This window comes from Neophocaena asiaeorientalis, unplaced genomic scaffold (genome assembly GCF_003031525.2).
Source record: "Neophocaena asiaeorientalis asiaeorientalis breed wild unplaced genomic scaffold, Neophocaena_asiaeorientalis_V1.1 scaffold757, whole genome shotgun sequence".
In the NCBI taxonomy this organism is placed as follows: Eukaryota; Metazoa; Chordata; class Mammalia; order Artiodactyla; family Phocoenidae; genus Neophocaena; species Neophocaena asiaeorientalis.
Genome location: NW_020172686.1, coordinates 1,206,120 through 1,233,002, shown reverse-complemented (window position 1 = coordinate 1,233,002; position 26,883 = coordinate 1,206,120). Strand labels below are relative to the sequence as shown.

Genomic DNA, 26,883 nt, shown 5'->3' with positions numbered 1-26,883 from the left:
GACCCGCCCCTCCCTTCCCACGGCCGGGCCTCCTTCCCTCACGCAGCGGCGGGGTTCCCCAGCTCCGCCCCCACCTACACACACGCGATCGGCTCAGGGCAGGCGCGGGGGAGGCCAGACTAGTCTGCACGGTCCCGCCGCCCTGACACGGGAGGGACTCGGCGCGCGCGGCTCCCCCAAGCCCTGAACCGGCAGCGGGGGAGACCGGCTCCGCAGCCGACCTCCCGGATCTGCAGCCAGAGCCGCTCGGTCCTCGCTCTCGACTGTGCGGCGCCCGCCCCGGGTGCTTCGGCGACGGCCCTCGGGCAGATGAGGTCGGCACGCTCCAGCTCAGGTCCCCACGACGGGTAGGGAACGCAAACCACCCACCACGACTCTCCCGGCTGGTGCCGAGCCGACGGCGGCCGCTAGGGACGCACAGGAAATGCGTCAGGGCAACCCGAGGGCAGGACGAACTACAACTCCCGGAAGCCTCTGCGGGCGTTCCTCCTGCTCGGGGCGGCTCCAGCCGAGGGCCGCCGGGAGAGGGCGCTGCGGCCGCGAAGCGCAGGCCCTTCCCGCCCCACCTCTGGGCGCCGGCGCGCAGACTTTCAGTAATACAGAGGATTAAAATAATTGACAGCAATAGCGCAAAGGCTGGAGGCGTATAAATTCAGTTAAAAGTGTTCTAAGGTTCCTGCTTTTCCAAATGGTAAAAGTCCTAATTTATACTTTAATAACGCAAAGATTCGTTCCGTTGTATAAGTGACATTTATTTTCCAGGAAAATTAGGAGTGGCATTGTCTTCCTTTGGGGATAGGGGTGGGGGAATCCTTTAAATGTCTGGCTTAATATAAAACAGCTGCAGTCTCATATGTGCTTCTGCATTCACTCTGTTGCATGTGTTTCTTATGTGTAAGTATCAATATATAAAAAAATCTGGCCTCACATAGGTATGTATCAATAGTTGGAAAAGGACAGGGTATTTTAATATACTTAGATAACTGCATATTCTTTGTAGTAAAAGCTGAACAAGGAATAGGTCAGTTTCAGTGTATGATCTGAAACCAGAGAGGTGAGCTTTTTCTACTCTATTATATTAAAACCCATTGGTCTGTCTTGCACTTTGAATGCATAGTTTTATCAAGCATGATTTTGTAACAACATGCATTGGTCATTTGGAAAATATTGGTTCACTGACTAATGCAGATCTTCCAAACACTGACACCTCTCCTTATACAACATGAAAGCTCGTATTCATCAATATCATTATTGATCTTAAGTACTGGGAATCTGTGAAGTTCACAGTGGCAGATACAAGATTTCCAGAATTCTGTTTGCACTTGAAAACTCTAGCTTTGTATTGGCAGACAATGCTGGCTGGCACTTGTTCCCCTTGTGTGACAGCTTACTTGGTTGGCAGTTGAGAATGTGTCTGCCTCACCCACGTCTGCCTCACATTTCAGTCCTACTTTCACGCAAAATTCAGCTCCCAACTCACATAATCACAGAAGTGCATTTTCTGGAGACAGATATGGAACTTCAGGATGCAGCACAGAATATCTGTTGCATACATACTAAAAAGATATGGACTCAAGAGTTAAGATTTAATAAAATTAGTCTTCACTGCTCCATCAAGGACATCCAGAAGCAAAATTGGTCCTTTTCTCTTCTTTTTTTAACTGTGAATGTGATGATGAAGAACATAACAACGACTAATAAATGTCTTTGATGCCACTTCCTGGATGCAAGGGGAGTGTCCATAGTGGTACCCCTATGGCTTTTGCACCATCAGAGCAAGTTCAACACAGTAGGCAACATCTTGAGTTTGGAATATCAGTACTCGCTGTAAAACTCTTTCAACTTTTCTGTATGTTTGAAAATTTTCATAATAAAATATTGGAGGAAAATATTGTGGAAGAGACAAACTTTTCAATAAATTGTGCAAGCCAAAAATAAATAAATAAATAAAAATTGTGCAGGAACAATGAGATAGCTATACAAGAATAGAAAAAAACTGCTGTCTCACAATATATTTAAAATAAATTCTAAATAGATTAAATATGGGACTTCCCTGGTGGCGCAGTGGTTAAGAATCCTCCTGCCAATGCAGGGGACATGGGTTCGAGCCCTGGTCTAGGAAGATCCCACACACGGCGGAGCAACTAAGCCCGTGAGCCACAACTACTGAACCCGTGTGCCACAACTACTGAAGCCTGAGCACCTAGAGCCCATGCTCCACAACAAGAGAAGCCACCGCAATGAGAAGTCCTCACACCACAACAGAGAATAGCCCCAGCTCCCCGCAGCTAGAGAAAGCCCGCATACACCAACACAGACCCAACGCAGCCAAAAATAAAAATAAATAAATTTATTTTTAAAATATAGATTAAATATTAAACGTGGAAAGGAAGGCTCTACAGGTTCTAGGTTGAAATGTAGAGTTAGCATCCTTTGCCCACTGATTTGTTAACCAATCCCTGTTATCGGCTAAGTTCTCATGTTGTGTTAGTTTTCTGTGCTGCTGTAACAAAACAAACTTGGTGGCTTAAAACCACACACATTTATTATCTTACAGTTCTGAAGGTCGAAGGTCCGACACAGGTCTTCCCGGGCTAAAGCAAGGCGTTGGCAGGGCTGCATGCCCTTCTGGAGGCTGCTGGGGAAAACCCTCTCCTTGCCTTTTCCAGACTTTAGAGGCCACGAGCATTTCTTGGCTCAGGCCCCCGTCTTCCACCTTCAGAACCAGCAACAGAGGGCTGAGTCCTCCTCGCGCTGCATCGCTCTGGTCTCCTTTTCTGTCTCCCTTTTCCACCTTTAAGGACTCGTGTGATGACATTCAGCCCACAAAACAATCCAGGATAATCTTTCTATTTTAAGATCTGCCGGTTGTTTTTCTTTCTTTTTTTGTTGTTTGGCTGCATTGGGTCTTTGTTGCTGCACGCAGGCTTTCACTAGTTGTGGTGAGTGGGGTCTACTCTTTGTTGCAGTGCGTGGGCTTCTCATTGCAGTGGCTTCTCTTGTTGCAGAGCACGGGCTCTAGGCACGTGGGCTTCAGTAGTTGTGGCACACGGGCTCAGTAGTTGTGGCATGCAGGCTCTAGAGCGCAGGCTCAGTAGTTGTGGCGCATGGGCTTAGTTGCTCCCCGGCATGTGGGATCTTCCTGGACCAGGGCTCGAACCTGTGTTCCCTGCATTGGCAGGTGGATTCTTAGCCACTGCGCCACGAGGGAAGTCCCTGCTGGCTGTTTTTCAAATGAAGCTCTACCATTTACTAGCTACATGATTTGGGGCAAATTACTTAAAATTTCCAAACTCTAGTGCCCTTAACTGTAGGGGAATAATATTATGCTCCTCATAGGACTATAGACAGAGAAAAACCTAATGCATTAAGGGGCTTCGCAGATTGGCTATCTCATATCAAGCTGTCTATGATGAAGATGCGTTACAAAAATAAAAACCACCATACATTCGTTATTAGCGTTCGCTTCGAGCTGCAGATTTTCTTGTTTCCCAGAAATCCTTTGTTTTCCGATTTTTTAAAAACAACTTTATTGAGGTTAAAGGTTACACACAACAACCTGGATCCAGCTAAAGTGTCCAGTTCAATGAGTTTAACAGATGAAGACAGTCATGGAACCACTACCACAACCAAGACACAGGTCACTCCCAGTGGTCCCCTTGTGGTCCTGTTTGCAGTCAATTGCTCTCCCACCCGGGCCACAGGTGACCCCCGACCTCTCTCTTTTATCTATTACGCTTTCTAGAACTTTATACATGGGAGTCATATAGTATGTACCCCTTTGTGTCTGAATTCTTAGAATGCTTTTAAGATTTAAACATTTAGCCTTGTAGGGCTAGACTACAATGTGTTTTATCTACTCACATGCTATGAATTATTATACATGACATCTGTTGAGTTTACTGTATTTGTGTTTGTTCTGGTTTTAGGCGATCACAGTGCTTAACATTCAGGCACACATTTTTGCATGGACATATTTTCACTTCTCTTGGTTATTTACCTAGGAATGGAATTGATGGGTCACGTGGTAACTGTATGTTTAGCCTTTTGAAGACATGCCAAACTGTCCTCCAAAGTGGCTGTACTATTCTATAATCCCACCAGCAACGTGTGAATGTTCCAATCTCTCCAATCCTCAATAACTAGCCTTATCTTTTTTATCTTAGTCATGCTACTAGATGTGAAGTCCTATATCCTCCTGGTTTTGACTTGCATTTCCCTAATGACTAATGCTGTCGAGCATTTTTACAAGGGTTTACTGGCCATCTATACACATTCTTTTGTGAAGCATCTGGCAAATCATTTTGCACATTGTTTTGTTCACCTTCTTACTGTATAATTTATGAGTTAGTTATGAGCATCCTTTGTATTCTGGATACAAGCCCTTGTCAGATATACATATTGTTAATATACCAGCCTATGGATTGCCTTTTCATGTTCTTTTCAAAAGAGCAAAAGTTTTAAAATTTTTATTAAGTCCAATTTATCATTTTTCTTTTATGATTCATGCATTTTGTTCTATCTTTTCTTATACACATAAACATTTTCTCCTATGTTTTCTTCCAGATATTGAAAAATTCTAGCTTTTGCATTTAGGTTTGCAATGCATTTTGAGTTATTTCTGGATGTGATGTGAGATAAGGGGAGGGTTTTTTCCATACAAATATCCAGTTGTCACACCACCCTTCATTTAAAAGAATGTCTTTTCCACATTGAGTTATTTTGGCTCTCATGTCAAAATTTAATTGACAATATATGTGTAGGTCAATTTCTGAACTCTCTGTCCTGTTTTATTGATCTATATCCACCCTCATGCCATCATTTTATTAGTATAGTTCTATAGTAAACTTTGAAATTAGGTATTGTAGGCCCTACAACCTATCCTTTTAAAAAAATTTCTTTGGTGATTCTAGGTCATTTGCATTTCCATATAACTTCCTGATTAGCTTGTCAGTTTCCACACAAATGCCCCTGAACTTAAAGATTAGTTTGTGGAGAATTGCGCTCCTACTATATTGAGTTTGTCCATCCTTGACCATGGTGTATTTCTTCACTTATAATATTTATTACACGCTCTCTATTATGTGTTCTTGAATTTCTTTCAGCAATGTTTTATACCTTCACTGTACAGATCTTGTTCAATTCATTAAACATATCTAAGTATTTCATATTTTTGTATCATTGTGAGATTGTATTTCTGATTTCATTTACAAATTGTTCACTGCTTGTACATATCAATTTTTGTATATTGATCTTGTATCCTGCAACCTTGCCAAATTCCCTTATTAAAGTTCCAGTAGCTTATTTGTAGACAAGAACTTTTGAAGAGAAAATATTCCATCACTGAAAAGATTGTTTTCCTGATCCTAAAAGTAATATATATTCTCTGAAGAGACTTTCAAAAGTACAAAAAAAAAAAAAAAGAAAGAAAAGCAAACACCAATTCTCCCAATATGTAGGTTAATTGCTATTAATCTTTTGACAAATCTCCTTAGAGTTTTGAGCAAGATTCATTTCTGTTTTGTGAAATTCATTTATTTTTACATATCTGAGCTTACTTGGTATTGACAATTATTTATCATGCATTTTTTTGTACATCACAAGGACATTTTTTATGTTACCAAGCTTTCAGTTTGTGTAACCTTAATGTCTATAAATAAAAAATTTTCTATTATACAGTTTTAATATTACAAATTTTGCACTATTATAAGTACTGTTTCAGTGATCATCTGCATTCCATACATTCCTTAGAGTGTTAATAATAGTAATATTATAGTAATAATAGTAATATTATTATTATTAATAGCTAAGACATACAGTACTTCCTATGTGCCAGGCACTGTTTCAAGTACTTTACACAGTATCTCACTTAATCCACACAACTATCCTTGGACATAGGTACCAGCAGTATCTCCACTACACAGTTCAGGAAAACTGAGCCATACGTTATTGGAAATTCTAAGAGGCCCAGCTACGGGGCTCGTCTTTTATGCCCAGAGAGAACCACTGCTTGTAATGAAAACCACTTCTGGTAGGAGTACGTTACATACATGAATGGTGTGTAATCACTGAGGAGTTACTCAGCCATAACTGAGGCGCCAGGAGGTTCTCAAAACGTGAGGCCTTCATCCCAACTGTGCCAGAAGAGTGAGCTGTGGCCTCCTGCTCCTGCAGTTCTCAGGTCTCTCGAGTCTAACAAGCATTTCTAGATTAGTCCTGGGAGACACAGCAAGGTCGTCGTCCTGTTATTCTCAACCATCTTTATATCATTCAACAATCAGTGAGCATCTAACATATACACATTGTTTGCTGGAAAGTGGCAAATAATGGTCAGTTCCTACACACACAAGATCCATTTACAGAATGAAACAGAGGATTAAAACAGATTCTCTTTCTAAATCTTTTTTGGGTCATGGACTTACCAGAGAATCTGAAGATTAGGTTCCTCTCTCTTAAAGGGAAAACCTCCGTACAAAGAGAATGCTTTTGAATGCAATATTAAAAGCTGTTTACTGATCCTCAGAAATGCATCCATATACCCACTATGGGTCAGTGATTTCCTTGGTTGGTAAGTTCTGATGCAGGTACGAGGGAAGACATGTGTGACTGGAAGGGAAGTGAGAAGTCCGTCAGTTCTTACTGGCAATCAAGCAGTTGAAAGTGAATGACAGACCCTAGGGTGGGGCAATGATGTAATGGTAACAATCACACCTAATGTAATAAAGCACTTCAAACACGAGGCATGTTCTAAGCTCTTCATATGTTTACTTGACTGCTCCTCACCACGATCCCGTGAGGTAAGTAATGTTATCCCTAATTTGCAGAGGAGGACATCTGTTAGTTAGGTACAGAGCAGCTAGGCAGCATGCCCAAGTTCACCCAGCAAGGGAAGGACAGAGGTGGGAGTTCAACTTGGGGAGCCCAGCTCAGACGCATACTCTTAACCACTGTTTTCTTCATAAAGATACAAGCAGTGCTGTGTCTATTTTAGGAGCATACTTGCTCCACGTATTGCCCGGGTACCTGCTCCTGCTCAAATGGAGCCTCTCCCTGGCGTGTTCAAGTATCCAATGCTCCTTTAGGTCCCAACATCCAGAGGATCATTGTGTTTAACCTCCCAAGAGTCTTTAGCAGCCTGTCCCAAGGAGCGCAATTCTATGACCCCAAATAACTTAGAATTAATGGGAAAGTTTGCTAGCAGGAGGTTCTCAAGCTTCCTTCATGGTAGAATAGGAGAAACTGGATATCCTTTTTTAATATTTAAAAGCGTCTTCAAATAATTATTACAGTGACACCTAATAGACTATAAAACTCACTCATAATTCCCTTATCTAACAAGTCAATTCTGTTCATTTATCCATAGATACATTTTCAATTGTTACCCACATGCAAATATATTTAAACTGGATACTAATAGTAAATGTGTTCTTCCTTCTCTGCCTCACATGATAAGATTTTCCCTGCTGCTAGCCAAAATGTGGTTTATATCAGACACATAAAACAGACTAAACACTACAAAGTGTCCCAGGAGAGAGGGACAATCAAGTAAAAAATGGCATCTTAATTCACTGGAATATCATTTTCCATTGTTTGTTACAATAACTATAACCATTTTTTATTCCCCTCAGCAGCAACTCTCATTTATTTGCCTTTTTGAGGTAGCACTCTCATTTATTTTTTTGAAGGAAACAAAGTTGGATCATCTATCAATAACTCACTTACTTAATCATTCCTTCTCAGATTTTAGCATTTAATGCTGGGGGAAGAATGCTCCCAGTCCAACTACTTTTGTGGGAATTTGGGAAAAGAAGACAATCTGATATACTAAAGTGAAATTTGTGTGTTTTTCCCCCTCCAGGACCAATTCTCTAGTGCACAAAAGGGTAGTAACAAGACTGAAAGCAGCTCCTCTCCAGAAGGAGTTCTCCAATGCTAAATAAAAGTTATTGCTCTTTGTGAAGAATTCCATATTTATTACATTAATATGCATTTTCTCTAATATGATTTGTCTGGTATCTAATAAGATTAGGGCTATTAACAAGTGCTGTCCCACACTGATTACATGTTAGGAACTGCTCTCCGGTGTGAGCTATTTGATATACTATACGTGGAGAGTTCTGGCTGAAGATGATCCCACACTGATTACATTTATAGGTCTCTTCTCCAACATGAACCCTCTGGTGCTTAATAAGGTCATTCTTCCGAATGAAGGCTTTCCCACACTGACAGCATTCATATGGTTTCTCTCCAGTATGAATTCTCTGGTGCACAATGAGGGCAGAACTCTGGCTGAAGGATTTTCCACAGTCATGGCATGCATATGGTTTCTCCCCAGTATGGGTTCTCTGATGTGAGAAAAGGTGAGAGCTTCGACTAAAGCATTTTCCGCAATCTTTGCACTCAAAGGGCTTCAGCCCAGTGTGAGTTCTATGATGGACGACAAGGTGAGACCTCTGGCTGTAAGATTTCCCGCAGTCACTGCATTCGTAGGGCCGCACCCTAACATGGGTTCTCTGGTGCAGAATGAGATGCGTGCTCTGTCTGAAAGACTTCCCACATTCGGCACACTCATAAGGTTTCTCTCCAGTATGAGTTCTCTGGTGCCGAATAAGCCTGGAGCTGTGAACAAAAGACTTTCCACACTGATTACACGTGTACAGTTTGTCTCCTGTGTGAGTCCTCTGATGGGTAACAAGGTGAGAGAACCAGCTGAAGGACTTCCCACATTCTTTACATTCATAGGGTTCCTCACCAGTATGAGTCTTTTGATGTCCAATAAGGTGAGAACTCCGGCTGAAAGATTTTCCACATTCTTTACATTCATAGGGTTTTTCTCCAGTATGAATAAGCCGGTGCCTAGTAAGATTAGAGCGCCAGCTGAAGAATTTTCCACATTCCTTACATTCATAGGGTTTCTCTCTATGTGTACCCTTTGATATACCAAGGGATGTACCATGAGTAAGAGAGTTGTTATCAGGGCATCTGTATGATTTTTCTCCTGCTTGAGTTCTTGCAAATTGAAGAAGGTGAATGTTTTGACAGAAGGTTTGACCAGAGTCATTACTGTTGCTTGCATAACTTTCCTGATGACCACTGAAAACCAAATCATGTTTCAAACTTTTAGGATGTGAGTCATGTTTATGAAAATACTCTCGCAGTACTAGCTGAGCAGGAAGAAGACAGTTTCCCCTGTATTTCCCATTTTCACAGACTCTCTCCTGAGGAAGTGCTTTCTTTTGGGTGAATGCCACTTGCCTCAGATGTCTCTCCTGGCTGTCCTGGGGCCTGTCCAACTGACCTTCACGTGTCCAGACTTCTTCCAGTGACAAATACCAGAGATCACTCTTTGCCATTCTTTTCATTTTAACATCACAGGAGTGTTTATCTTTAGAAATGCTCTTACTGGAAGCTGATGATTTAACTTCAACTGCAGTCTCCAAATCTGAAAGAAATGGAAAAGCTTTACATAACTAAAAAAAGTATTAAGGTCAGAATGGTAGGATATATGTAGAAAAAAGTATGTAAGTCATGCAGAGTTGCTTTTAAATATGGTTTTGTAACCTTGACAGAGAGTGACAAAGGGAAGGAATGCCCATTAACAGGAAATGGGCCGGGCTATAATATGCACATAAAAGGAGCAAAGAGGGTAAGAGAAGCCACAGGACTGGCTATGACACATGGGATCAGGATATTCAGTGCTGGGGTGGCAATTAAGGAAACCCAGAAAGCGCTGCACTGCCACGATCTAACCCGACTATTAATGATACAAGAACCTGACGTGACTCCTTGCTGCCAGGCCCTTCCCCGACATGAACTCTTCACATTCCGAAACCATGAAAGCAGCCATGTGGCAGGAAATGGCTTCTATCTATGCCACCAAAGCAGTACAGAATGATTACATGTGACTGACAGAGCAAACCTCTCAGAAAGGCCATGGGGTCGGCTGGCAGGGTGACTGCACAGAAGGGACCCAGACACAGGTTCTAACCTACACTTTGCTACTACTAGTGGTGAATTTAGACAAGTTGCTAAAGTTTTCAAAAATCATATTGCTTCTCTGTCATTTAAGGACCTATAAGGTTATCCTAAGTATCATATAAGGTGGGAGCTCATCACCGAAGCAGTACGGTTTGTAATGCTCACTGGTATCATCATCCCCATCTTCTACTTTGATTCTTTTGCTCTGAGACACCAAGACTTAATTAAAACTGACAGGACTAATGCAGGACACTAACTCAGAACCTGAACCCTAACCCACATTCTCCTGGACTTTTCGCCCTTCTGTTTATATGCATGTGTATTACTGCAAATTATTTTCCCTGGTTCAGAGCCTGCGTTTGTTTCTCAATGCCTTTCAGCTAAAATGTTTGGTTCTGAAATCTAGAAAAAGATCCACTATTTACCCAATACCACCTCTTCCTACATAAGTGGGACAATACTCTTCTCTTACTTGGTGTATGGGGTGAATTGTGTTCCCCAGAGGAGATATGCTGAAGTCTTAACCCCCAATATCACAGGTTATGACCTTATTTGGAAATAGGATCATTGCAGATGTAATTAGTTAAGATGCAGTAGTACTGGTGTAGGAGGGCCCTAATCCAGTCTGACTGGTGTCCTTACAAGAAAAGGAGAGAAGATACACAGGCAGGTACACAGGGGAGGCGGCCATGTGAAGATGGAAGCTGGGTGAGGTGATGTGTCTACAAGCCAAGGGGCACCTGGGGCACCAGAGCTGGAAGAGGCGGGAAGGACCCTCCCCTGCAGCCCCAGAGGGCACACGGCCTGCCCACACAGTTCTAGAGACTTCTGACCTCTAGAACTGTGAGACAATAAATGTGTTGATTTAAGCCACCCAGTTTGTAGAACTTTGTTTTGGCTGCCACGGGAAATAATCCCTGGTAAACAACCCCTGTGCCAGGCTCCTAACTGCCTCCTTTGTACAACCCAAACCCCTTTCCCAGTCCTCATTTTCATTCCCAGCTCTGTTAGTTGCTAGTTTCTTCCCCACCCTGATTTCTTTTTTTAAAAATTGTGATTAAAACAATACATATAACGTAAAATGCACCATCTTAACCATTTTTAAGTGCGCAATTCAAGTATTAAGTATATTCACATTGTCGTACAGCCATCACCACCATCTTCATCTTATAAAACTGAAACTCCATACCTATTAAACAATAAGGACCCAATCTCCTCTCAACCCAGCTCCCAGCAATCACCATTATACTTTGTATCTTTATAATTTTGGCTACTTCAAGTACCTTACATATGTGGAATCATACACTATTTGTCCTTCTGAGACTAGCTTATTTCACCCAGCATAATGTCCTCAAAGTTCATCTACGTTGTAGCAAACTGCAGTTATTTCCTTCCTTTTTAAGGATAAATAATACTCCATTACATATACACACACCTCTACCTTGATGAGTTTTGACAGGACATATACCATCTTTTCCCTCTCCTCCACCCAGTGCATCAGAATCCCATGGAGAAGTTTTTCAAACTACTAATGCCAACTGGAAAATTCTAGAATGAACATGTGTGATGAGGGGTAGGGCTGGGTATGGAAAGACAAGTCTGGAGAAAGCGACAGAAAACACAGATGCATTAAAGTCCTAAAAATCTTCCATGTGTTCTGTAACGTGGAAGATAACTCAGGTGTGTTATCTTCAAAATCTGAAGCATCCATTAATCAATTCATCAACCGAGTTTTTAAAGCCATCACCCATTATACTTTTCATTTTGATAATGAAGTTCCCAGAGCTTGTAGATTCCCTTAAATTCCAGTCGATTAAGCACATACATGGAATTTCAGTATTTCTTTTGACAACAAATTTCCCATTAAAAATTTAAACTGCTGGTTATAGTCAGTTATTTTTGGATACTTGTCAACAGACATCCAGGAAAGCCTGCTAAACTGAACACATGAATGGAAAAAATAAGGACAGGAAGAAATAGGGAAATGAAAGGAAACAGAGAACAGTCTTTCCTGCCATGGCCCCAAAGCAGCTGACTGATCAAGTACTTCCCAGTGTCTGAGGGACCTGCCCTGAGACAGGTACTGGCTACAGTCACCTACGAGACCCAATGTAAAAAAAGTCAAAAACAAAATTTATGACATTTAAAAGTAGAAACAAAGTGGAAGCTCAGAAAAAGAAGGAACCTGTACTTAATAAGCCAAAAGGTTTCACAGAAAAGGACTGGAGGTGAAACATAGAGGACGACTGAGACACTAACGACTTCATTCCCATCACACTCACAGCCTGAGGTTCAGGGAAATGCCTGACATGAATGGACGTGAGTGCCAGAGGGTTACGAGGTGCCTAGACTGCACCGGGCCTGGGAGGCCATGTGTCCCCAGGAGCCAACGTGGGTCACTAGCACATGGAGTTGGCCATCAGAAGCAAGGTCCAGACAGCAACCCCCCAGATGGCTGGGCTAAGGAGAAAGACATCAGAGCACTGAGCTTAGAGACAGGGGTCAGAGACAGCATCGCTCAGAGAGAACAGAACAGGAGGAAGATGAAGCACTGCCTTCATTTCTTAACCCAGAAGGCTGATCTTCTCTACACAGGGGAGCTGGGGAAAGGACTGATGCTAGAAATCCACACAGTGGTCTGCATTTTACAGATATTAAGATTAAAATGAAAAAAAAATTAAATAAAGAGCTAGATTATGAGAAAACAGGTGTTTTTGAGAGCAGCAATTCTGGAAAGGAAGGAGGGTTAAGTCAACAGGGATTGGTGACGCCTCTGCTGCAATTTGCTAACCAGCAAAAAACAAACTCAGAGCAGGGGCAGGCGATGGGGTCCCACGGCAGAGCTTACGCAGAGCAGCAGATCAAAGGCTGTGGGAAGGGACACAGGACAGGGAAAAGACAGGCAAAGGTAATAGAATAATTCTATGAAAGATAAGAGGACGCAGATGCTTGAGTTAGTAGTGATAATCAGGAAAGCAAAATGAACAGGGCTGGAACCAAGCACTGAAACAGAAAGATAATTTTTTTTTTAACATCTTTATTGGGGTATAATTGCTTTACAATGGTGTGTTAGTTTCTGCTTTATAACAAAGTGAATCAGTTATACATATACATATGTTCCCATATCTCTTCCCTCTTGCGTCTCCCTCCCTCCCACCCTCCCTATCCCACCCCTCCAGGCGGTCACAAAGCACCGAGCCGATATCCCTGTGCCACGCGGCTGCTTCCCACTAGCTATCTACCTTACGTTTGTTAGTGTGTATATATCCATGACTCTCTCTCGCCCTGTCACAGCTCACCCTTCCCCCTCCCCATATCCTCAAGTCCGTTCTCCAGTAGGTCTGTGTCTTTATTCCTGTCTTACCCCTAGGTTCTTCATGACATTTTTTTTTCTTCTTAGATTCCATATATATGTGTTAGCATACGGTATTTGTCTCTCTCTTTCTGACTTACTTCACTCTGTATGACAGACTCTAGGTCTATCCACCTCATTACAAATAGCTCAATTTCGTTTCTTTTTATGGCTGAGTAATATTCCATTGTATATATGTGCCACATCTTCTTTATACAATAGCCCGGAGATGGAAACATCAGAAAGATAATTTTAATGAATGCAAATGGAAGTGTGACAAGACTAGAAAGCAGACTAGCAGTGGGGAAACCGAAGCTAAATAAACCCAGTCCTCACATTTGAAATGCAGAGAACTAGTGACCACTCTCGCCAGGGACTCCTGCCCCAAACGGGTGGTCTGGTTCTCACCTGGATAGGTCTCTTGGTGAATCCCTCTCTCCAACAGCCATGGCTCCTCCCCCTTCTCCAACTGCAGGATCACCTCTGGCTTGGGAAGCTGATGCCCTGTTCCCAGTGAAAGATAAAGAACTGGGCAAGGGTTGGGAGCTCTGGGCTGGACACAAAGAAGCATCCCAGTTCACCCCCAACCCCGGACCCCTTCAATAGTCCTGGGGGGCTCTGAAGAGTAGACAAGGTAGGGCTACAGAGGCAGCAAAACACACATTTCTTAAAATTCAACAAACCAAAACAATTTTTTTTTTCCATAAAAGCAGAAGGAGTACGAAAACCCTGTTCCATGCCCCAAAGAAATTAGGTCCCTGGCCCCAAGCTCACACTCCAATGTATGCTTCAGGCTCTCCATACCTTTTGATCAATGAGGAACCCAAAACCCCCAAACAGAGGTCCATCTCACCCAAGGACACCAGGTTTCTGTAGTTCTCCAACATCACATCTTTGTACATGAGCTGCTGAGCAGGGTCCAGCAGCTTCCACTCCTCCCTCGTGAAGTTCACAAGTATGTCCTTGAAGGTCACCAGTGTCTACAACACAAAGCAAATTTGAGCCTGATGTATATCTCTGCCCTCCCTTTCCCAAATATTGATAGAAAGAGAGATTAGGCAGATAGCACTTGGGTAGGGAAACAGGATAGACTAGAACTCATTCTAGGAGTGAGTAGTATTTACGTTGAATTCTGGACAAGTCCTAAAAGGAATGGTATTAAGTACGTACTGTCTAGAAACCTGTTCCATGTTATGCTTTCAGTTTAGAAACTGTCAGAAACACTTTCATTTAAATCAAGTATGTTGTAAACAGCTAAAGCAAGGAGAATCAGTTAATCTACACTTATGTAAAATAATTAGAACCTAATACAAGGCAGGAGAAGAAGGGAAAAACAGTCTTGAGCTCAAGTGCAACTTTACGCTTAAGAGACCAACATAGCCATGTTTTATGACCTAAAATAAATTTACAAAACATTTTTCCTAAATATTGGTAGGCATTTAAAAAATAGAGAAGAGATTATATTTTAATAGTAATAAAACAATAGATACAGAAGCAAGGCCTTTATTAGACACATCAAAAGGATCTATAGATGACACACAGAAAAAAACCCATTTGAATAACTGAGTGTTTCTCATCAAAGACCGTGAAGGGAAAACGACAGTGGAATAGTGGGGATTTTTTAATGCCAAAAGAAAAGAACTGCCATGCCAGAATTTCAATTATTAGGTGAAAATATCTTTCAGGAATGATGAAAAATACATTCTCAAAGAAAGTTAAACAAACAGGATTTGTTACCAGCAGACCTGCTCTAAAAGTATGCTAAAGGTAATTCTTCAGGCAGAAGGGAAATGATACAAGAGAGAAACTTTAAATCTCAGGAATGATGAATGAGAAAGAAAAAGGGTAAATATCTGGGTAAATACAGTAGACTACTTTTCTTCTCGTAAATCCTTCAAAATATGTAGGACAGCCAAAAGCAAAGACTATGCTTTCTGGTGGGGTTTTGAATACACGTAGAAGTAAAGTATGAGGGATCACCTAGGGGCAAAGCTGAGTGAGACTGAAGGAGGGTCCCCCACCCATCTCTCTGTCCCCAGAGGACCCACCCTCTCCCGGGGCTCTTCCTATCTTGGTTGCAGTTACTCCTGGATAATTACCTAACTTGTCCCCAAGCTCCTCCACAGGCAGTCCCCAGGAAGGAATTAACACACCAGCCCCACACCCAAGACCACCAGGGACCAGAGAATCCCTCAGAAAGGCACCAACATCCCAGTTCTGTCATCATCTTGAAGGGAGAAAGCTTGCTGTGTGCTCAGTCATTCCTCATTGTAGACGAAAGAGCATCTCATCAGAGTCCTCAATATTTCACACATTTCTGTTCAAGTTGTGTTTCTTTGATATGAAAGGAAATAAAACTACAGCTATAAATAAAGCAAACAAACAGTGCTAGTCTATTGGAGGAAGTGTCTGAGATACGGACCCCTTAAGACCCCTTAACTAAAAAGGGATTCTCAGTTGGAAAACAAAAAAGAATGAAGGCAGCCCAACTTACGTGGGACCGGGCAGTTAGCAACTCGGCCTCCATGCCCTCCTCGTTCCTGACGCTTCCTGAGTAACAGGAGATCCCAAGCAGGTGAAGCTGCAGAAAAGGCAGAAACTTGAGGAGAGGTGCTGTGACCTGGTTCTCATTAATCGCAAGTCTAGATTCCCTCAGACCAACTGCTGTACCTATATATCCACACAACCAGACGACATCTGACTGTTCCAGAAATACACCTATAGTGCCCGAAATCCCCAAGAGTAGGAAGAAAAGAGCTCCAAAGACTGCCTCTCCCACACCCTGCAACCTCTAGAGTTCCATGCTAAATTTCATTTGGAACTGAATGCTTCTAATACTACATCAAATCCTCTTATTTTTAAAAAATCCCTTTTATTACTGAAGTATGGCTGATTTACAATGTTGTGGTAGTTCCAGGTGTACAGCAAAGTGACTCAGTTTTACATATATATACATATATATATATATATATATTCTTTTTCAGATTCTTTTCCCTTATAGGTTAAAAGGGAATCATACGATATTTGCCCTTTCGTGTCAGGCTTATTTCACTCAGCATCATGTTTTCAAGGTTCATGCATGTTGTAGCCCGTATCAGTAGTTCACTCTAATGGCTGAATAATAATCCGCTGTATGGACCTACCACATTTTGTTTATCCACTCATCTGCTGACGGGTATACCTAGGAGTGGAATTGCTGGCTCATACGGTAATTTTATGTTTAGCTTTTTGAGAACCCACCAAACTGTTTTCCATAGTGGCTGCATCATTTTACTTTCACACAAGTAATGTACAAGGGTTCCAACTTCCCCCCATGCTTGCCAACACTTGTGCCATCTTTTAAATTATATAGCCATCTTAGTAGGGGTGAAGTGGTATCTCACTGTGCTTTTGATTTGCATTATGTTCATATGCTTACTGGCCATTTGTGTATCTTCTTTGGAGAAATGTATGTTCAAGTACTTTACCTATTTTTAAATTGGGTCATTGTCTTTTTTTTTTTTTTTTTTTTTTTTTTTTTTGCGGTACGCGGGCCTCTCACTGCTGTGGCCTCTCCCGTTGCGGAGCACAGGCTCCGGACGCGCAGGCTCAGCGGCCATGGTTCACGGGCCCAGCCGCTCCGCGGCATGTGGGATCTTCCCGGACCGGGGCTCGAACCCGTGTCCCCTGCATCGGCAGGCAGACTCTCAATCACTGCGCCACCAGGGAAGCCCGGGTCAGTTGTCTTTTAGTTGTTGAACTGTAGTTCCTTATCTATTCTGGATAGTAAACCCTTATCAGATAATATAACTTCCAAATATTTTCTCCCATTCTGGAGGTTGTCTTGCCTTTGTTGTTGAAATATACTTTTGCCAAATATAGGATCCTAAGCAGACAGGTATTTTTCCTTTCAGTGCTTCATGGAGCTCCACTCCCAATGCTCCAGGAATCAGGAGAGCTTTCCCGCCTGGCCAGCAGTAATGGCCATATCCCCCATGTGAACGCCACACGCTGTTCCCTGCAGCTTCCTCCCCCGTGTGTGCCTTGTGTGAACACTCAAGGGCACCCTCTGCACTCTGTGAGGGCTGCTGCCCTGCCCTCCCCAGCCTCAGCTCTGCATTCTGGACTCAGGGTCTGCTCAGCCCCTCTCAGCTTCCCCTACCTCTGCTGTAACCTGGAAACCCACTCAAGGCAATAAACCGGGGCAGTCAGAGGGCTAACCTGCTTGGTTTTCCATCTCTCAGGGATAACTGTCCTTTGTGGTCTGATATCGAATGTCTTTAAACGACTGTTTCATGTCTTTTGTCTTTTTGTTGTTGTTGCTGTTTGTTTGGGCAAGAGGATAGGTAAATCCCCTCCCTGTTACTCCATCTTGGACAGAAGTAGACGTCTATAAACACTGCACTTTTAACTTGTTTTAAATTTAGATTGTATCTTTAATTTCCACCTTTTGAATACTAGGTCTGAATATTTTCCATATGTTTATGTTGATGGCTCTTCTGTATTTGCTTTCTTTTACACTGTTTGCCCCCTTTGTCTTCTGGAGATCTTAAGGATTTCCATTTCAATTCTACCCATACTTATTGTACATGAATAAAAGCACTACGGTTTCTGACCCCCTCACCAGTGCTAAACTGGTTTTCACCAATGACACCTGTTATAGAGGCACCGCTGGCCTCTCAATTGTTCTTGAACCTCTTTACTGACTTTGGTAGCTCCTCACTTAGTTTTCCCTATACAGCTTGGTACTTCTTAGTCTTCTCTAATGACTTAAAAAATTATGATTAGATGCAACTAGAGATTATCATACTAAGTGAAGTAATTCAGAAAAAGAAAGACAAATACCATACGATAACACTTACGTGTGGAATCTAAAATATGACACAAATGAACTTAGCTATGAAACAGAAAAAGACCCACAGACATAGAAAACAGACTTTCAGTGGCCGAGGGGGAGGGGAGGATTGGGAGTCTGGGGTCAGCAGATGCAAACTGTTATATATAGAATAGACAGACGACAAGGTCCTACCGTAGAGCACAGGGAATTATACTCAATAGCCTATGATAAACCATAATGGAAAAGAATATGAAAAAAGAGAATGTACACACACATAACTGAATCACTTTGCTGTACAGCAGTAACTTTTTTTTTTCTTTTAGCCACATCACACGGCTTGCGGGATCTTAGTTCCCCGACCAGGGATTGAACCCACATCTTCAGCAATGAAAGCACAGAGTCCTAACCACTGGACCCGCAGGGAATTCCCTGTTCAGCAGTAATTAACACAACACTGTAAATCAACTATACATCCATTTTTTTAAATTAAAAATACTAACAAAAATTTAAAATTATGATTAGCTTAAATGTAGGTCACCCTTTGTTGCTTCTCTGTCTTTCCCAGTCTCCGCCGTTTCAATGGCCCCCTGGGCACTTCCAGGGCACAGAGCACACCTACTCGTTTTACCCCATGGTCCATCCCATTGTTGGTTCACGACAGGCTCAGTGCTGGGCTGGAATGAACAGATCACTCTGTCCTCTGCCCCTACATCTTCCCCAACCTCAAGTGAATATTCCCAACTGGTTAACAGCATGGCTTCTGCAGCCAGACTGCCTAGGTTCAGACCCCGCTCCACTGCTCACAGGTGGCTTCTTAACCTTTCAGTATCTCGGCCTCTTCATCTGTACAGTGGGGACTAAATAGTGCCTACCATAGGTTATTACGAGAATTAAATGAGTCCATATTTGTAAAACACAGAAAACAGTGCCTGACACACGGTAAGGATTATCTGCTTGTTAATTAAAAACATACACGACATCTAGGGACAAGTAACGCAAGTATCTTTCTAGACCCTGTCCTCTTAACATCCAATCAGTTACTACAGCCTGTAAATCCCCTCCTAGACGTTTCTCTAGCCCCCACCCCTCCAGATCCCACGGCCTTGGCTCAGGCTTGGCTTCTCCGCCTCCGGACTTTCTCACTCCGACGAGTGTCCACATCAGCATCATCTCTGTAAAACACGTAAGCTGCGCTTCTTGATTAGAATTCTCTGCTGATCTCCCAGTACTCACAGGAAAACGGACCAAGTCCTCAGCATGGATTTAGGGTTCTCTGTGGCGGGCCCTTTTCTCCCTCACTAGCCCTAAATGTCCCATCAAACTACAACCCCCCCACCCACCCATCCATGCTGTACCACCTGAACTGCCCAACCTCTTCACACGCCCTAGTCCTAGGCCAGGAAGGCTCTGCCCTTTCGTGCCGCTTGGTAAAATCCTACCCATCCTGCAAGATCAAACATCACCCTTTCCTGTGTCATTCCCTAACTTCTCCAGGAAGGTTTAGTGTTCTTTCACCTCTGTGCTCCCACAGTCCCTAGGACAGGAAGCAACATGAACTGAACAAAAGTACAGCCAGAGAGCACAGCTACCTGCCCAAGGTCATGTCTGCTTGGGGTGAGGTCTCTGATGCCAGGCACAGGTCCGTCCTTACTTCTTTTAACCCTTCCCCAGAAACTTGAGTAATTTTAGCTGAACACACCAGCTGTGGGAGTTAAGACACAGAAGCAGACACGTGTTCTCTGTGGGGTATCATCAGAGGAGCACAGGCTCATTTCCAGGAGTCAGAATCCAGTCAGCAGGATGGAAAGGTGGGATGAACGCGTGTGTTCCTTGTTCACACCTTCTTGATCCAGATGTTAACCAAGGGCTCACGAACCACATGCCAAGTACTATTCCAGGGGCGGAGCCCAGAGCAGCAGCTGTTCAGATAGGCCCCTCCCTCACTGAGCCCAGGTGAGTAAAGGCTGAAATAACCACGGACGTCCAGCCTGCATAAGAAATTACTTGGGTGAAGCAAGAGAATGGTCTTCACACATTTACAGGTCCTGTGGAACAGGGATAATATACATATTTTTAAACATTTTATGTTTTCTTTTTTTGGCTACGTTGGGTCTTTGTGGCTGTGTGTGGGCTTTCTCTAGTTGTGGCGAGCAGGGGCTACTCTTCGTTGCGGTGCACAGGCTTCTCACTGCGGTGGCTTCTCTTGTTGCGGAGCACGGGCTCTAGGCGAGCGGGCTTCAGTAGTTGTGGCACACGGGCTCAGTAGTTGTGGCTCGTGGGCTCTAGAGCACAGGCTCAGTAGTTGTGGTTTGTGGGCTCAGTAGTTGTGGCTCGCGGGCTCTAGCGCTCAGGCTCGGTACTTGTGGTGCACGGGCTTAGTTGCTCTGCAGCATGTGGCATATTCCCAGACCAAGGATCGAACTCGTATTCCCTGCATTGGCAGGCAGATCCCTAACCACTGCACCACCAGGGAAGTCCACAGGGATAATATTTATTCTGAGTTGTTCCAGAGGGCAGAATTAGGAAAAATGTGTGGAGTCACAAAGAAGTCAATTACAAGTCAATAATAATAAGACACCATTAATCAAACGACACCTGGTAACAGATCAGGTCACAGAAAGAGGCAGGAAATTTCTGGTCACTGATAAACTTTCAATAGGATCTTATTTAAAAAGAAAAAAAACAAACTATATACAGACTCCAGTTTACATGGACATCTAAGGTTCATTCCAGTGACTCTCCTGTTTTATGATTTAAAGCAAATAGTCTTATGTCACCCTAATTTCCCTTAACGCCCACTTCTAGATAATTTACTTAAAACTTTATCTAAACTGGCAGTTTATAGCCCTGATTGCACACTGGCCTTTCCCCTATATTAATAAGTTATTAATACCTGGGTCCCACGTCACCCTCCCCCACCAAGAGCTTCTCATTTAATTCCCTGGGGAGGGAGCACTGCAGGTGCTTCTGACGTGCGACGTGCACCACGGTTGGCAGCCACTGACCCCAGCTGTCATGGAGTCTATTTAATTCTCAGTTTCTACCATTTCTTGGGGGTAATCAGGTCCTTCCATCAGACACCAGATTTACAAAGGATATTCTTATGCAACTGAACAAAACTGACTTCTCTAACGTAACAACAGATATTGCCAGGGGAGGGACACCGGGATGAGTTTTCATTTGTATTTAGGGAAACAGCAGGTAAGCTGATAACTATTGTGATCTTCTGTCATTTTTCTAAATCATTCCTGAACACTTTACTATGATCCCGGCTGTGTCCCACGCCCAGGGGATAAAACGTGAGCGAAGCATTTATCCCTGCCCTCAGCAGCTGAGGCAAGCTGAAGAAACCAACCTCCATGGAGCACAGACAGAAGCCAGCACGAGCTGGGGGTCTCAAGGCTGAGTCCAGAGCACGAGCTGGGGGTCTAAGGCTGAGTCCACAGCGCGTCTGAGTTCAGGCAGATAAGCGAGGGTGGGAAACCATGAACAAAAGCAGGGCCTTCGACGGTGACGTAGGGGGAGAAGCTCAGTGTGGCCGTCGAATGTGATGCAGGGCAGGGAGCAGTCAGAAACAGGCCAGGTCGAGGTCACAGAGGCCCAAAGTGCCATCCTCAGAAACACAGACTCTTGCCTACATGCTGTCAGCTGGGCAATGACAACAGATGTGTCTGCCTTTGAGGTAGTTGTGTGATGGACTAGAGGGGGATGAAACACCTGCAAAGAAACCAGGCAGAAGGGAAACTGTGATCCAGAATACAGGAGCACAAAGGAGCGCAGCAATGGAATTGATTAGATGTGGATGGGAATACGGGTTAAGGGTTCAAGGTGACCCCAGGCTTCTGGGTGACAGAATGGACAATAATGTCTGGGGGTAGGATTGGCTGTGCACACGGTGCATGAGCCAGACAAGGGAGCGGGAGAAGGACCCGTTTAGATGTGAGGGTTATCCAGCTGTATCAGCCGCCATCCACATTTCTGTTCTACCTGGATCTACTCAAGCTGCACAGCTATATTCTCAAACAGAACAACTTCTTGACGGGGAGTGGGGGTGCATCTTTAGTCACAGATTTGGGGGTGATGTATTCATCTACTCTGATGCAGGTGAAGGAGACAGATGGGGTCTAAGGGAGATTATACATCCCTGCGACATGATTCCTATAAAGCTCACCAGGAGACAGAACATCTGGTAAAGCTGGGTAACAGCATTATCAGATGACACCATGGCAGTGTATAAAATCAACCAAAGATACCATGGAGAGTAAAATAAACTGTAGGACCAGAAAATTGTGGGATAGGGACTTCCCTGGTGGCGCAGTGGTTAAGAATCCGCCTGCTAATGCAGGGGACATGGGTTCAAGCCCTGGTCCAGGAAGATCCCACATGCCGCGGAGCAACTAAGCCCGTGCACCACAACTACTGAGCCTGTGCTCTAGAGCCCGCGAGCCACAACTACTGAAGCCCGCGTGCCACAGCTCCTGAAGCCCGCGCGCCAAGAGCCCGTGCTCCACAACAAGAGAAGCCACCACAAAGAGAAGCCCGCACACCACAACGAAGAGCAGCACCTGCTCGCCGCAACTAGAGAAAGCCCACACGCAGCAACAGAGACCTGGCGCAGCCAAAAATAAATTAATTTAAAAAAATCATGGGGATCCAAAAGGGAAAAAAATTGTGGGATAAATTAGTATCTAGGAAGAAAACAGAGGAGAAAAGGAAGCCCAAAAAGGAAGCAGAGAAAGATCCACCAGAGAATGAGAAGATCTACAGACAGATCTGTAGAAGAGCTGTAGAGATGTATATCAGAAGCCAGAAGGGAGAATTTCAAGAAAGGGAGGATTAACAGAGTTCAGATGAATTAGGGATTCTAGTGCCCTGACTGGCTAGATGAAGGTTCACTAGAGCGGGAACAGCAGACAAATTCCACAATAGGGCTGAAAAGTTTGGAGGCGAGAAGAGCAGTGAAAGGGCGGAGCTAGAAGAGGTGGTAGGATCAAATGGGGACCTGGGCGTGTCTGTGGGCGTGAAGCAGGGCAGGGGTGGGCTCAACAGCTCGGAGGGAGGGACCAGACTTGCAGGCAGGAAGCCCGCAGCAAGGTCACTGCCCCCTGTGCCCTGCCGCCTCCGATGTCACAAGTCCTCCGACCCTCACCCTCTGCCCCCCTGTCCCACCCACATAACCCAGGGCAGGCTCCCCGTTCCAAGGTGCTCAGCTGAATCACATCTACACGGTTCCTATTGCCAATAAGCTGATACAGCCACAGCTTCCGGCAGTTAGGACTCAGATGTCTTGAGAGCTGCTATTCTGCCAACCACCAGGGCGGAGATGGCCTGAAAGAAGCTTCCAGCACCAGCAAGGCTATGGAAGTTACCATCTGAGGCACAGAGGTTCCATGCACAGCTCTGATCACAACCATCCACATTCTGGGCCCTGACAACCTTTCAACCTTCAATCCTACTGCACTTGCCCCATGTTCTCTAAGCCTCATTCACATGCTACCTTTTCCAAAAGCCTTCCCATCGTCCCAGAGAAAATCCCTGGGGCCTTTTGCCCACGCTCCTAGCACTTCAACGCCCGGCTCATTTGTCCACCTCCCTGTAAGATGAAGAACCACTTGAGAACTGGGATAACCTCACTCTAAAACCTGGAAAGAGGCCAGCACAGTGCTTTGTATTTGTTCACTCCGGCACTTGTCAAACACTTGGCAAACACTTGGCGATAACCTGTGGTTTGTACAGATGTCTGCCCTCAGGGCAGGCAATGGAGACTAGAAGACCCAGTGCCTGAGGACCAGCGCCCAGGGACCGGCGAGACCTTCTCGGGGATAGCGTTTCGCTTGGGCATATGGAGTGTGTAATTCTTAATAAAAGAGAACAGGTCTCTTAAGGTTCTGAATAAGTTCACTGGTATTTGGCATCTGGGAAGGACAAGGGATCGTCAGCAAAAGGACCCAGCAGCAGAGACAGCAAAGCCATACTCCGCAAAGATTGTGCATCTGTGAAAACTCAACAAACGGACACTCTCAGGTTGTGCATTTCATTTTATGTAAATTTCACATCAAAAGCATAAGCGAAACAAACATTAAATTCTGGTTAACAACGCACATGCATTCAGAAGTATTTCAGGAAAGCATACTGATGGCTGCAATTTACTTTGAAATGCATCCCAAAAAAGAGGGACTGATGAAGAAAGGGGCAGACAGATATATGTTCAAATTAGTATAGTAAAATGTTAATGGTAGAGTCTAGGTCGGGAGGTTACAAGTATTCACTGTAAACTTCTTTCAGTTTAGCTGTATGTTCAAACTTTTTCATAATAAAATATTGACCAGAAAAGGTAAGGATGAGACAGCAGAAAGGTATTGTGTGGAAAGAGGCAAAAATTATGCTCCTGGTGTCGGTTCTAAGCCAGAGATGCATATACAGCCGGTGACACACCAGTCCTGACCTTGCTTCAGAGCCAGAAGATTTAAGACCCTGGCTGATCTGAGTCATGCTATAAGGAAAACTACAGGTTTTTTACAGTCTACTGTAAGCAAAATGGAGATATCACACTATGAAACTTCTTTTTCCTTAAAACAAAAATTTTTTAAACTAAAATGTTTTTTAAACTATACGCTACTAAGCTTTCAGTGCTTGAATTATGTGATGAAAACCAAGGGAACTCATCATTTCTAGGAGTATTTTTCCTTTAACAGAAACATTTTCTCATCTAATTAAAAGGAAAAGGGAAGAGTCACTTTCATAACATTTTTAAGAAGATGGAGACATAAAAGAAAGAACAAATTGCATGGGGTTCTTTAAAAAAACAATCCCAATAATATTTTCTTGACAAGTGCATTTAATCCATAAACAGAACTGCTCTCATTCCTACTCATCCTTTATTCTTATTTATGACTAGGATTATTTTAAAGTTTTCTCTTATTATTCAGATACATTTCTAGTTAAAATTACTAGGTATCTTCTTCCTGTTGTGAACAGACTTTCTTCTACAAAGGTATTTGCAAATTTGTTACTGAGGACAGTTAAGCAATCTGTTAATATATATGCTCTTTCCATCCCTTTACTAAACTCATTGATATTAACTAAATCTCTTGTACACGCTGGCGATGCAGTTAAATAATAAGATACTTTGTCATCTCTTTTCCAGAAGGTACACCTTGTATCTATGTAAATACTATTTATATTTTGTCCTAAATAAAAGTTTGCGATGTTTATATAAAATACTGATAAGCAGACTTAATCATTTAACTTATGATATATATCTCAAATACTGGCCCTGTGACTGGCACATGCTAAGAGCTCAAGAAATATGTTGAGAGAGGGAATGAAAGAACAAATGAACAATTTTCAAGAAGGGCAGGAATGTGTGCCATCCACTGTCCAGGAGGCTTTGCAAGACAGAGGGACAATTTTAATGAAACAAGAGAAGAGGAGATTAGTTAGGTCACCGAAGAAAATTACTGCAGCGTTGAGGTAGTTTAAAAAGGGGCAGGAAGGGGCTGTGCTACTTATGTCCCAGGTTAACTTTAGTCAACACTGGTAAGGTGACTAATATTTTTTAGCTAGCACTGTGGATGACAACCTGTCTTCCCTTTTACTTCTTATTTTTTTCTTTAACAGTATATTCTGTATATGAAGTAAAGATAGAACTTAAATTCTTCACCTTCTCCATATACTTTGGGTGGGATCTAGGTAATTTTGATGTCAACCTCATCTTTCACATTCATACCAGGTGTTAGTTTATGTACAAATTTGATTCGTTTAACTGTCAAAAGAAAATAAAAATATAATAATTATGAGCGATCTCTGAAAAGTAAAACTGGTTAAACACACACACACCCTCAATTAATCTATTTGATTAAAAAAGAAAACCCAACAACTGATGATCAGGAAGCCAGGAGCTAGAGATGCCGAACCTGCTGGATCTTAAACACTGAAAATACTGATAAGACAGGCAATTCTGAGGAAAATAACTGCCAAAATAAGTCTCAATAAGTAAAAAGTTTTTTTAATGAATATTTTTAGACTGGAGCCAGAAATAGAAATCGATCCAGCCCTTTTTGCCACCAAACTTCTTAAAAGTATACCCACTTCATCAATGTCTGCAGCATATAACTTCTATAATATCCACGAATAGAATCCAGAAGTATATATTTTTTAAAACCAGTATAACCACGTTGGATGTCTTTTAGGAACGTTAGGACATTTACTGTAAAGAAATTTCCTACTCTAACGAAAAAGAGCATGATCACGTTTAGCAGATGCTGGAAAGGCCGTATGCAAAGTTTTAAACATCTGGCCCCAGTTGGGAAGGGAAAAAAAAACACAAAAAAACAGGAACAGAAGAAATCTTATTTTGCATCGCTGAGAATATGTGGTTCAAACTCCCCACCACCGCCCGGCGCGTACGGGCGTCAGGGTCCCATCCCACCAACGCGAAGGCGAGCGAATCCAAGTGGCAGCGGGGATCACTCAGGCCGGGAGACCACAGGGAAGAAAAACCATTTGTTGATGAAAACCGTCCGCCTCGGCGAGGAGACGAGGAAACGGCGGCGCCGCCTCCCGCTAGGAAGAAACCACATCCAGCCCTCTCGCGTGTACCTGCGATCGGCACCTGCAGGCGCAGCACCGGGAGCGTCGCCGGCGGGGCGGCACCGTCACAAAGGCAGCGGCTCGGCGAGCGCGCCCACATCCGGGCCTCCGCGTCCCGCGCGGGTCCGCAGGGCGGGCGGCGGCA

The 26,883-nt window shown here is 43.5% G+C and overlaps 1 protein-coding gene across 10 annotated transcripts in view; it reads right to left on the bottom strand.

Moving 5' to 3' along the window:
* The window catches only part of ZNF10 (zinc finger protein 10), a 103,965-nt gene that overhangs the window by 39,763 nt on the left and 37,319 nt on the right, over positions 1 to 26,883 (bottom strand). For 3 of the 10 annotated variants that reach the window (XM_024739886.1, XM_024739881.1, XM_024739884.1), the window contains exon 1: positions 222 to 391. Coding sequence is in view for 4 of the 10 variants with exons in the window: in XM_024739890.1 (XP_024595658.1) it covers positions 7,980 to 9,442; positions 13,739 to 13,834; positions 14,184 to 14,310; positions 15,825 to 15,857 (1,719 nt within the window). In the remaining 6 variants the exon portion in view is untranslated. Of the gene's footprint in view, positions 1 to 74; positions 392 to 3,864; positions 3,868 to 5,554; positions 9,443 to 13,738; positions 13,835 to 14,183; positions 14,311 to 15,824; positions 15,912 to 19,735; positions 20,212 to 25,809; positions 26,542 to 26,747; positions 26,851 to 26,883 lie in introns of those variants that run through there. The other 7 variants (XM_024739885.1, XM_024739883.1, XM_024739892.1 and 4 more) reach the window with 6 other exon arrangements.